The sequence below is a fragment of the Colias croceus genome, chromosome 15 (assembly GCF_905220415.1).
Source record: "Colias croceus chromosome 15, ilColCroc2.1".
Lineage (NCBI taxonomy): Eukaryota > Metazoa > Arthropoda > Insecta > Lepidoptera > Pieridae > Colias > Colias croceus.
Genome location: NC_059551.1, coordinates 5951700 through 5964510, shown reverse-complemented (window position 1 = coordinate 5964510; position 12811 = coordinate 5951700). Strand labels below are relative to the sequence as shown.

Here is a 12811-nt window from a genome sequence, read left to right as displayed (position 1 = left end):
CTTTGTTCCACCGTTGTTCTTCCTTCCATTGGTCATTGTAATTTAAACATATATTTGCATCACCTAGGTATGTAACGTAAAATTCATTGTGCCTATAGTAATTGTGTGAAGTCTCATTTTTTATTACCTATACATAACTATTCTTTTCTCAAAGCAGCTTTTACATCAACTTTAATTATAAAGGACACTCATATTAATATTATACACACTACGTACCTACATTGTCGCAGTTTTTTATATTTTATGGAATTTTTTATTTCGGGATCCGTAAAAGTTTGCCTTCCAATAAAATTCCTCCTAAATATAGTGGAGGAGATCAAACATGCTCTAATCAATTCATTCTATATTGAATTAGAACAAAAAACAAGTGATTGAAAGTGAAATAAAAATATATCTCATCAGATGTTATCACGCCTGAGTTTTGGTTTGTTTTGGTTTAGTAAAATGAAGACAATGGCATACCTATTTTACGCACCATCGAGCGTTGAACTGTTACCTACACGCGTGGGAGCGGTCTTAGATAATTTATTTGATCTAATTGTTTAATTTATACATCGATCACTTGGAGTAACATCACGCGAAGTGGATGTTTCTTGTGACAAATTGATAATATATCACGATTTATCTACAATGTTTTTTTACATGGTACATGCCTCCCTGACGTAGAATGATGACAGGAAAGAAAATAAAATGTTGAACATAATAACTTATCGTAGACAATCTTAGACAATGCTAGAGATGTAGTAATTTTTATTACCACAAATAAAATGAATCACATTTTGCATTCACAAAAGTATCTTCTATTTATTTATAACTAATATTAGGTTAAATAAATCTTATCAGTTAAAGCGTTTACAAACTAGGTACGTATTGCATTTAGTCTAGCCGTCACACCTACCTAGATATAAAACGAACCATCGAACCATCCTGTTCAAATTCGATTTTTTCTATATTGAAAAAGGAAAAATACAGATTTCATCCAACTAGCTTCTACTTTATGACACCATCGAGATCAGTGGACAGTGGTAAATGACCCGACTGGCCATATGTCGCGCATGCAATATACCGCCTCGTATTTAATATACGTGTATATATTGTGTTATTGTCCTTATTTCTCAGAACACCTTCGACAAAACTGTCACGTAACCATCTTGAACCACGACCAATAAAGTGCATTTAATATTTAAGACGGTTTATTATTATTTCTGTACTTTGAACTTGCTATAACATTTGAAGGTTGTCGAACAATAGGTAAGTAACACATTTATACCTATTCGTGATTCTCTTATTTAAGTATTTATAAAAATTACGTTGGATTTTACGCTCTAAAAGTTAATTATTTTATGTCTTATTGCATATAATATAATGATTATTTTATGTAATTCTCATATTATAATTATTCGTGTATTTACACGTTCATCTCAATCTTAAAACGACTTCACTTTCATGGAGTTTCTAGTTTTACAGGTTAAAAATCGATTTTCCATTATTTTAAAGTATAAATTCAGTCTACATAAGACTTTGCATTTACAATATCAATTATAAGTTTGTTTTGGTCATTTGTTCTTATATTTTAATAATATAGTGTTGTTATTCTTGTAACATAATAGATCTACAAAGGACTGATATTTCAGATTAACACCGGACCGTTTTGTGGTAATTTCGAAATCAGAGATCATGTTAAGCCGCAAACCACAATCAGTCCTTACGCAAGATAGTTTTGGATATCAGTCCCTGAGATTAGATACTTTGTATAGTGGAACCTCATATATAATTGTTTACAGTATGTAGCAAAAATATTACTATACTGCAATGCCTTTATTTTTCTAAAACAATGTAGGTACTTGTAGACATCTAAATAAATTAAGACAAATCGATGTTTTTGTTAACTAATCAATCAAAATAAGCTGAACCGATTTTCTTTGAATTTTTCTCTAGTGCATTTGTGCTGCTAGAAATTTATGCTGTAAGCTTATTTCTTGTTTTTATTATTAGTAACAACTGACTAACTAATTCAACTTAAAATATTAATGTGTCAACACAGACATTGTTATCATGGCCTAATGAAGAACAAACTTTGTTGAGCTTGTGTCGAGATGATGTTGATCCAGTTATTAAATGTCCAGTAACGCTAACATTATAGTATTATTGAAGTGAAACTTCTTTATGGGGGTTGGAAAAAAATTTAGAGTAACATTTTTAGATAGACGACGAATTCGACGTATTTCTGTAAAGTTGCATATAGTAAATTATTTTTTTTAAAATAAGGTCATAAAGAAGTGTATACACTAGTGTACACGCACACATTTTTTTAAAGTGAAACTTTTATTATATCGTCTCAAACTTTTTGGTTTGTGTAGCGCATGTCGCGTGTATCGCGGCTGCCGAGTAGGTATACCTACTCGGCACGCGACATGCGCTACACAAAGCAGTGTTCGGAACCGTTCGAACAGTTTCACTTTTACCGTGGTTTCATAAAACCACACAACATTTTTATTTATTTATTTATTTAATCATTTATTGTACCACACCATTTAATATTACAATGTACAGTATTAATATATATTTGTATGGATGCGAAGTACAAAAGGTGACCTTATCGCTTAAAAGCGATTTCTTCCAGGCCACCTAAGGTAGAGGATAGATATATAATACATATAATTAATGTAACGCGGGTGGCTGAAAAAGTAAAAGAAAAAAAATATATATATATATTATTATGAGATAAAAATAAAATAAGAAGTAAGTAGGTAATATAATATATTACATAATAAAAACCTGTATTAATCATAATAGAATACAATAAAGTAACTATAGTGTGTATAAAAATATAAATAAATAAAATACATAGGTACAGTTAATATCAAGGAAATGCTATATTTAAAAAATGCTGGTGTAAAAGATTTTTAAAGGACTTAAGAGAGGAAGCTCGTCTTACAGCTAATGGCAAAGAATTCCAAAGTCTGACAGCGGTTACAGCAAAGGAATTTCCGAAGTAATTAGTTTGGTGGGAAGGAAAGCTAAGGATTAGGTTATTAACAGAGCGAAGGGAGTAACTATCTGAATCAAGGAATTTGAACTGGGTTTTTAAATAGGAAGGATATTTGGGATCGAAAAGGATAGAAAATAGAAGCTTCAACGTATTTGCATTCCGGCGAAGTCTTATAGGAAGCCACTTGAGTTTTTTTCGAAATTGGGAAACGTGGTCGTATTTACGAAGACCGTAAACAAAACGTACACAGAAATTTTGGAGACGCTCAAGTGTATCTAATTGGTCTTCATTTAGATCAGTGGTACCTACAAGCGTCAGCATAATCAAGGAGTGGGAGAAGGAGGGACTTAGCTAGCATAATTTTGGTGGAAATCGGTAGGAAATAACGTAAACGACGCAAAGAACTAAAAGCAGCGTAAAGTTTTCGACTGGTTTCTTTCAGGTGATATGACCAAGATAAATTTGAGTCAAGAAGTATCCCCAGGTTCTTGACGTTATCTCTATATTCAATTATTGTGCCGCCAATATATACTTTAGGGAGGTATTCCCAGTCAATGCGCGATATAAAATAAGAGCTACCAATAATTATTACCTGGCTTTTAGCAGGATTGATATTTAGACCAAAACTATGGCTCCAATCCGAGATTTTTTGCAAATCGGTATTAGTAGTCTTGATAGCATCAGGTAAATTCTCAAGGGATGACTGGGTATATATCTGGAGATCGTCGGCATACATGTGATAGAGAGAAGACAAATTTTTTGTTATAGAATTAATGAATACAGAAAAAAGGAGAGGGGACAAAACGCCACCTTGCGGGACACCGGAAGTAACGGCACACCAGGAAGATTTCTTCTCCTCCAGTAAAATATGTTGCCGGCGTCCATGCAAGTAACTTTGAAACCAATCAACTACTGTAGGAGCAGTTGTAGTAGTATGTCAAAATCGACGGTGTTGAAGGCGTTACTGAAATCTAGGAGAGTAAGAACAGTCAACTGCTTCTTGTCCATTCCGTACCGTAGGTATATCATCCGTGACTTTACTTTTTTTTGACTTTTTTATTAGTTCATTCAGAAATAAGAAAACTGTTAAGAAGCTTTGATATATCTAAAATTGTTTTTAAAATTTTATAAGTTTTAACACAATTTTTAATATGCTTCTTTATATTTATCCGAAATAGGTACCTAATCATTGGCACTCTATAAAATGATACATACCTATATAGTATATACCTATCTTATCAATTCAATTCGCACTGTCTGTCATATATAATAATATATCAATCACTACCTTGTGTGTTATTATATATTCCTTATAAACAGTAATGAATATTATAATGACGAGCTACAGTGTGGTCCGATATTGCTTGAATATTTATTTATTACTGTAATAATATTTTGATTAACATAACGTTGAGATAACTTGACGGAAAATAAATAATAATCATTATAAATTGAGTAATATTTCCATTTTAAACTAAAGTTGATGTGATTGTGTCACGGAAAAATACGTAAAATTCCAAACAATGTAGGTACATAATGTTAGGTCACTAAGGTGTACGTACCACGATACGAATAACAACATATTCTTTTCTTGTTCTTCAATTTTATTTGACAAGGTGAATGAATATTTTTCAATTGATTGAACTGTTATACCTAGTATGATCATAATATTAATATCCTGTAAAACCTACCTATGTACCTGTCGATTTTCCAATAAGGTTTTGAATTACACAAGAAAGCGATTCATTACACGTTTGTATCGTGAATTAAAATATTAGGTGGCAATACGAGTACCTACACTCCTTCCGTTGTGATGGGCAACGGAAACGCGCCTCGTGACTCACATGGCTCGCATATAGGGTTGAACCAAGAGTATATTATAAAAGTTGTGGTAAACGATCAGATTGTAAAAAAGAACCCCAAAAAAATATAACTGATATTATAGTTCCATAATTGTCTTGGGAATGTTTTGATGCATGTGTTAACAATTTCATCACAAATAATGAAAAAATAGCCCTATCTATCTTCAACAGCCGCAATTAACTAAAAACGAATATCTAAGAAAGGCCAAAATTTTCATAGGGTTGCGTTTACGCCATGTATAACAACGAGAAGTAGCAGCCCTATTTCCGCGTGTGCTCGCAACACTCGTTGTCCATTGTCTAGACCAGCGCATCATAAACTGGCTGCCATTTGCGATCATAATAAAATACAACTCAATCATTATTTGTAATACAATAGAGTAACGTCATATGTTTTAATATATTCATGGCATAGATAGAGCTAGAAATGGTTTGTTAAAAAAAAATATCGCTTAACAGTTTACGACTTGAATCTTAAATACTTTTTTTAAGATAACTCATTTACTTTTGCGTTATTGTGGTTTTTAAATTATGAAAACTTCTAGTGCCTTTGTAGGTTTTATTGAAACAAAACAAAATTGTTATTATAATGTTAACTTGTTAAGTGAAGGTAATAATAAATATTATCATTCGACCTCGTAGCATTTTTCGATATTTTATATTACATAGGTACCTCAAATATTAAACGTGCTATCCAAAATACTATATTTTAGTGATATGAAATACCAAAACTATTAGATATGTTGATTGTATAGGTATACTGTTTAATTATTTTTTCTTTTCGTAAAAGAGATGTTATCAATTCTGCATGCTAATATCGTTCACAGATAAACACGTTGAGAATAAGCGACAAAAATGTAATAATATTTCAGTATTAGTCACCAATGGAAAACTTTAAAATATATTTTGAGTGTTTTCTAGATATGAGTACTGTATGTACATAGTTAAAATAAAAAATTCAGTTTATTAGTTTGACATTGAGAAATCTTAACTCTGAAATCCATTTAAATGTGAGATTTAGAAAAAGATATTAGGGATAGTCGTTTATCTAATGGAACGTTATAAGTACGTATCAGATTACAAGGTAACCGTTACATAAGCGTTTTTAAAGAAAACAACGATCTTTTGTGCGGAACGGCCGCGGCGTTTCTAGATGATTAGGATAATTTGCATTATGTTGATCATAAAACTGCAACTAAAATGCTATTAAAATTTTTAACTTTTAAAATAAACATAAAGTTTAATAGGTAATACTTTAGTAACATTATTATCTACCCTTATTGCATTTGTTATGTGTCCCTCAGCGCATTAATAATATTATGTAATCGAACCTTGGAAAACATATTATTTTCCTGTCTTACTTTTTGTTTGAATTTTAATCATTTTTTTTTTCATCAACATCACATTATTTCAGCAGAATTCACTTATTATGTAGGTAGGTAGTATGTTAGCGGATCATCCCTTTAATAACCCTTATCATATTTTATATTTAAATATTTTCAAGCGCAAATCCCATAGCTATTATGTATATTCCTGAATTCCTCATAATTGTACTTGATTAAAATTATGTCAAAGATAATTATCGAGGTTTCTCTTCACTTCTCTTGAGTAATATACATATACCAACCTTAAATTATATCTACCGAAAAATAAAATACAATTATTCAAATATAGAAAGTTTATTGTAGTTATAACATTTAACATTTTTTTCAATATTTATTTACACATCACAATGAGTATTTTGGTCAAACAAATAAAATATCAAACAAGAGCAAATAAAAGATAAGTCCGTTTTACAGTTTTATTCATAAAAACGTCTGCTTTGATATATTTGTGTACAATGGACGGTTTATAGTAACGACTTAATGTGAGAGAGCATACAATTATTCATTTTGTTATGAAATGGGAGCAAACAACGGTACTCCATTTAAATTTGATTTAAATAATAAGAAGATAGAAACGTAATACTGCTATAAACAAATATTGTTTTATCCTCACATTTAAAGATGCCAAATCTTAACATTAATAAATGCGCAAAGCCTCACAGAATTGTAAAAGCGAATCCTACCTAACTACTTAATTATTATTTTAACCCTATTACATACATTGATAACATAATGAGATTTTTCACCTACATCTACGATTAGTGGATAAATAAATAGATACAATGAATTAATTTGTAGAGTTAAATATTGTTATAAACACGAGTGCATAAAATATGCAAGTCATATCGGTGCACGAATCATCGTCAGCCGAACAAATGGCTTTTAACGAGAACTCTAAACCGTTACATGCACAGTGCACTCCATTGCGCCGCGGCCGTCTCGCTCAGGGGATGACTCTATCTAACCACCTACAAAGAAGCATTTCATTCGCTTGACTCATATCATAAATAACCGTGAAGCGAAGCCAAATTTTAATTTGATCATGTTCCAAAGCGGTATCATTTTATCACACGTTTTCGAACCATTTAAAATAATATAAGCACACTAAACTTAACGTCGGATTGTGATTATGTCCTCTTAATAGCTAGACTCATTAACGAAATAAAACACTTCATATCACAATAGGCACACGCGTAGCACCGGTATGGGGCGATACGCCCCAGTGAGATGCACAATTGTCCACTGGAACCAAGTAACGAGGTGGGTTGTATTATAGTCAATCTTTATCGCGTAGTAACTCTGACTTTGCACTTTTTTCACTCCCATGAAATGAAAAGTTTCCATTGTCTTTTTGTTTATATGCCTTATCCACTTTTGCCGCTGGAACGTCGCTGTCTTTTGGAGCTGTCGTTGACACTTGCGCAGATGGCGTGTCTATATTTTCAAACCGACAAAACTGCTGCAACCATAGTTCAGAATTGTAAGATGGTCCTTCCCCTCCTAGTTCAGCTGGGAGTATATCTAGGGGCAAAGAATCGTGCAGTGTTGACAAATTATTTCCATGAAGAACTATCCTCTCTCTTGTTTTCGCCTTCAGGTACGGTTTAACAACAGCCAGCGCGGTCTCCACATACCAAGGTTGTCCAATAAAATGTATACTTTTGAATCTCACTGGCATACAATCTTGAAGACAATCGATCATCATCTTCAACGTTTTAGCTTGCAAACTACATGATTGTTTGAACGTGAACTCGGTCCAGTCAACAATAATAACATAGCCGTTGGCTTGGTTTTGTATTTCGACGAGCGTCCGTTCCAATGTTAATAACAAAGCTCTAAAGACGGAAAGTAATGGGCAAGCGTGGGGAGTCCAGTTTGAAGCGAACATAAGTAGAACACAGCGTCCCCTTCGGTCACGTTGGGCAAGAACACCCGGCAAACCGTCGGCCAGCGCCCGCAGCACGCCTCCATCTGCCTGCGCCCACAGTTCGGGGTGTTCTCGACGATATTGGTGATATCGCACTAGTAACTCGAAACTCTGTTGCACATCGTGTTTCCTCGCGTATAAGAATCGCCGCAAAAAGTTGTCATCTTGGCATCGACTTTTATCTCGAAGGGCTAGGTTAAGACTCGAATCCACTGCTTCTTTGAGGCCATCTAGGGCACGCTGTCTGTCGCCGTCGGTGAGGCGTTTCCTGGATATATCACAAAGTCGTTCATTTTGCATCTGGTGCAGCCTCCAATCGTATTCGGCGTACTCGTTCATGTCTGGTGTTGTGAGTCATGCGTCCTTTCACCGATGTTGCGGTACGTTGCGCGCGCGCCGCCTGTAGCTCGAGGCCGACTGTGCGCCGTGCTCGTTCGGCACGCCGCCGCCATTGCTAGGCGTTCATTAAACCGCACTATGCTACGTTTACGCATTCAAACCAGTTACTGGAGCCAGTTAGTCCGCTTCACGTTTCATCCTCTTTTGAGACATGAGTCCTATGAATCAGTAACGTGTAAGAAAATTGGAATAAGTTTTCCTGTGAAATTTATTGTTTTCAAATAAAAATATCACACATACACACCTTTTCGCTTTAAGAAATACACAATGTTATAGAAAAGGTTTTCTTTCTCCCATGTCCTTTAAAAAATATATAGAATATACTTACGTATAATGTAAGTAAAAATTCATAGTATGTGATCATTGTTTCGTTTATTCAGATAAGATATGAATTGTGATAAAAAATTGGGGCAACATTATGAAAACCAATTAAACTGTATCTTTATGAAATACGCAGCGAGTTGCAACATCTTACAATACTTAGTTTTATTTACGTTAGTACATAGGTATATGGAACATGGTATGTGTGGATCGCACTAAATCACCATTAAGATAAATATTATTTTAGTTTTATTCATGAAATACCCGTAGACTATTTGAATATTATACTTGTAACCCCTATTTTTTATATCAAATACTCATACATTGCTAATCACACCAATGATATCTTATCTATTAACTGATCAAGTAACTGGCTCACTACAAACGAGGCCTAACTTACCCAGTCGAAGCGAGTTATAAATAAAGAAAAACTGAAGGTTGACGGTATACCGGTCAATTGGCTGGCTGGTTCACGATGACGTCGGCTGCGCGTGCGTAAGGGACGAGTATATGTTGGAGCGAGATGCGATACGTACTTCGAAGCCTTATATGTTACGTACGGATGCCCGAAAAATGTATAACGTCCGCGCTTTGTTCACTTTATCGTAACCGTAACTGGTTACTCATTAGTCAATACTAATTACACGTGCAGCATTGAAAGTGCCTTTTGGCTCTTTTTTTAATTATCTAAATATTTATACAAATAGATTCAAATAGATTCATGTACTTTTTAACATAGAGTATATTATCACATATTATAATATGCATCACACGATAGACATACATCATACATGCTAATTCTATATTATCATATCAATCATATTATGTACAATGGCAATAGCGCATATCAGTAAACATCTTTTACATAATCAACTAAGTAGTTTAGACTTTTGCTTTCTGTTTAAAAAATAATGTATGTGATGAAGTATAAATATAGAGCATGCAGTTTATATTTTCGTTATTTATTATATTATTAAACACGTCACGCCTCAAGAAAGATTTCAACGGCGCAACGCCTCTACTCTCTATGGAACTAAATCATATTCCTTTGGGTTAGCTTTCTCTTTGCAAAGGATGTCTTTGTTTTCACGGACAGTTATTATCGTCCGTACTTTCCTTCAGTTCAGTTACAAATATAATGTTCATTCGAAATTTAGTTTAAAGTGCTGGCCAATAAAACGGTAAACGGGACTGTCGCAAATTGGTGGAACTTTTACATTTGAATAAAAAAGCATTTAACAAAAAATAACAGCAATGACACGCAAGAAATATGATTTAAATCCATTCAATTGATTTCCATCTGATTCTACTGTTACTTAAATTTAATTTCACCTTTCATATAAATTGTTAAATTATCATTTTGAGGAAGAAATGGGAAAGTAACCAATAGTTCAGATTTTCCTTGATGCGCTCGTAATTGTATCACTATTAGGGCCAATGACTTTTTAAAATTAACAGGCATTGCATTGCATGGTCGTTGCCCTGCAGTCAAACAGTGACTAGGTCCGCATTGGTCGATTAAAAATAGACTCACAGCACGTCTTGAGATCCGAAGATTGCCTCTTCGTGTAGCTACATACGTAGCAGTTTTTTCTAAGTTGTTAATAGAAAATATGACCAACCATTCAATACATTTCATGGAAGAGATTGGCTTTCTAATAAGTAAACTTTTGCGACAGCCCAATTGTAATTATAATCAAAAGAGGACGAGATAATGTAAAAAACAATAAATAAAAAAATAATACATACAACATAAAAAAATTAATTATGCCACAGGCCACAGGACTCTCGGAGAACGAAGTACTAGTTAACTACCTATAATAAATTAAAGAGTTTTAGGAAATATTTTTTATTTAGGTACATTATGTAATATAGCTTCAAAGTTAGATCATCTAAAGATAGTTAAGTATCCTTAGATATTGTGTACACCGTTGAAAATAAAAGATTTACTATTTTTACGTAATAATTAAATAACTCTACCATCCGCGTGTTCTGTCTATTCAATGTAATGTAATTAACAATGTACCTATTGTAGAAAACAATTTTCTACTGACTATTAGCAAAAGTAATAAAGAAGATATAAGTAATAGATTTATGGAATAAAAATTTAAAATCGAGAGAACCAGCTAACCATTCGGCATACGCCAATATCATTGCACTAAAAAACAGCGTAATTAATACATACATACTTACTAACGCATTATCACCAATACAGTTGTTCTCTCATTCACTCTCACGCACGAGACATAATACATGTCTCACTCATGTACTTCGTAATAACAACTGCCGATTAAAATACAAAAAGAACGTCCAGCCACGACGCTGAATGGTGCGTGACTAAATGAAACTCGGGCACTTAGCTGAGTTTTTTCTTGCCAAAATAGAGAGCGGGTAACGTATCTAGCTTTTTTATATATCATAGGTTGAAAAACGTTTATTTTCCAACATTGTCACCTCGAGTAAAATCTGATAACGTCATGCATCATCAATCAATATCTATGATATATTGCGATAAGACCTAGTACTTGATACCACACATGATATCCTATCTATAATAATATTCCATGCACTTTTTGACTTTTATCATGGCCTGTAACTAGCAGGAATGTTAATCGCTGATATTTCTGTATATTTTAAACTATGTTAAATATGTATTATAAAACCAATAAAATTCTATTACCTACCTATTAAATATTCGAGATAGTATTAAGATTTATGTGTTTTATACTTTTATTTGTTGATAAACTTTATTCGATTTACCTATGTACCTATAGCCTGCAATTATTAGGCTAAATAAATAAATAATATTCTAAAGGTGTGTAATGTGTGTATTGTATTGGCCTACTTTTAAGAAACTTACACATATAAGTACAAAACTAATCCTAGGTACTGTATTTATACCTATATAATATATAAAAACACAAAGGTTTTTATTAGGATTAGGTAAGGGATGGTATTTCTGATATTTCGGCGTAAATACACATTTTCTGTTCCCGAAATTGTTTCTTTAAAATAATAATAAAACATCTGTATGTAGATATGTTTCATTTCCTTTTAATTTTCCACGGAAATGATAAAGATCACGTGCACGTTTCTTAAACATTAGATATAATTAACCCTAGAAGCCTAATCTACGCCTGCGAGGCGTACACGATTTCGAATATCGGATGTCACTTTTTAACGGTTAAAGCTAGTGCGTCGTACTCTTTAGTTATCTCAGTGGACGACGGGAGCTAGAGGTCGGTGCCTGTATCGTTCAGGTAAGTCCCGCCATTTTTGATTTATCGAAGTTTTGCAAGCCTGCGAGACGTATGTTTAGGATTTGTGTAACTTTCAACTATGATTAAGTGATTTTACTTTTGATTGTTTTTCGTGTATTTTATATCTTTTTTCGGCATTGTTTCGGTTATAAATATGTTACGGTCCAATATATTAAATAAAGACGACATTATCACAATTTTCAACGGAGAAGACAGTCCTCACGAGGATTCAGATTCCAAAGTTGAGGATGACCAGATTATCGACGACGTTCAAAGCGAGGACGAAAATTATGAGGTGTCTGAATTAGTCGCGTCATTTCAAGAATCTGAGCCCTCTGAAGAAACTAATCCAACCATGAATGTCAAAATTAGAGTGTATATTAATTAGAGTGTATAGTAAAAAATCTGTGTGTGGCGGACACAAGGTTGATTTATGTGTAGTCTATTCCTAAAGTTAATCTAGTCCTCTAAAGACTGGTTAGTTGTAATGTTTGATCTTAAAAATATATAATTAGCGAAAAAAAAATTGATACACTATAAAAATAATACAAGTTTTAGTTGATTTTGAAGAAGTTAAGATTTTTGTTCCAATTTATGCATATTGTTTTTTATGTTGTAACAAGCAACTGTAATTATAGTTATAATTGATAACAGTGTGGTTTTAT

At 33.1% G+C, this 12811-nt stretch overlaps 1 protein-coding gene across 1 annotated transcript; it reads right to left on the bottom strand.

Annotated features, from left to right (window-relative positions):
• Positions 1-6641: 6641 nt before the first annotated feature.
• Positions 6642-8598, bottom strand: LOC123697996 (clavesin-2-like). Its single transcript, XM_045644591.1, has one exon. It carries the CDS (start codon positions 8503-8505, stop codon positions 7516-7518), a length of 990 nt encoding a protein of 329 aa, XP_045500547.1. The 5' UTR covers positions 8506-8598; the 3' UTR covers positions 6642-7515.
• Between the last annotated feature and the right edge of the window lie 4213 nt (positions 8599-12811).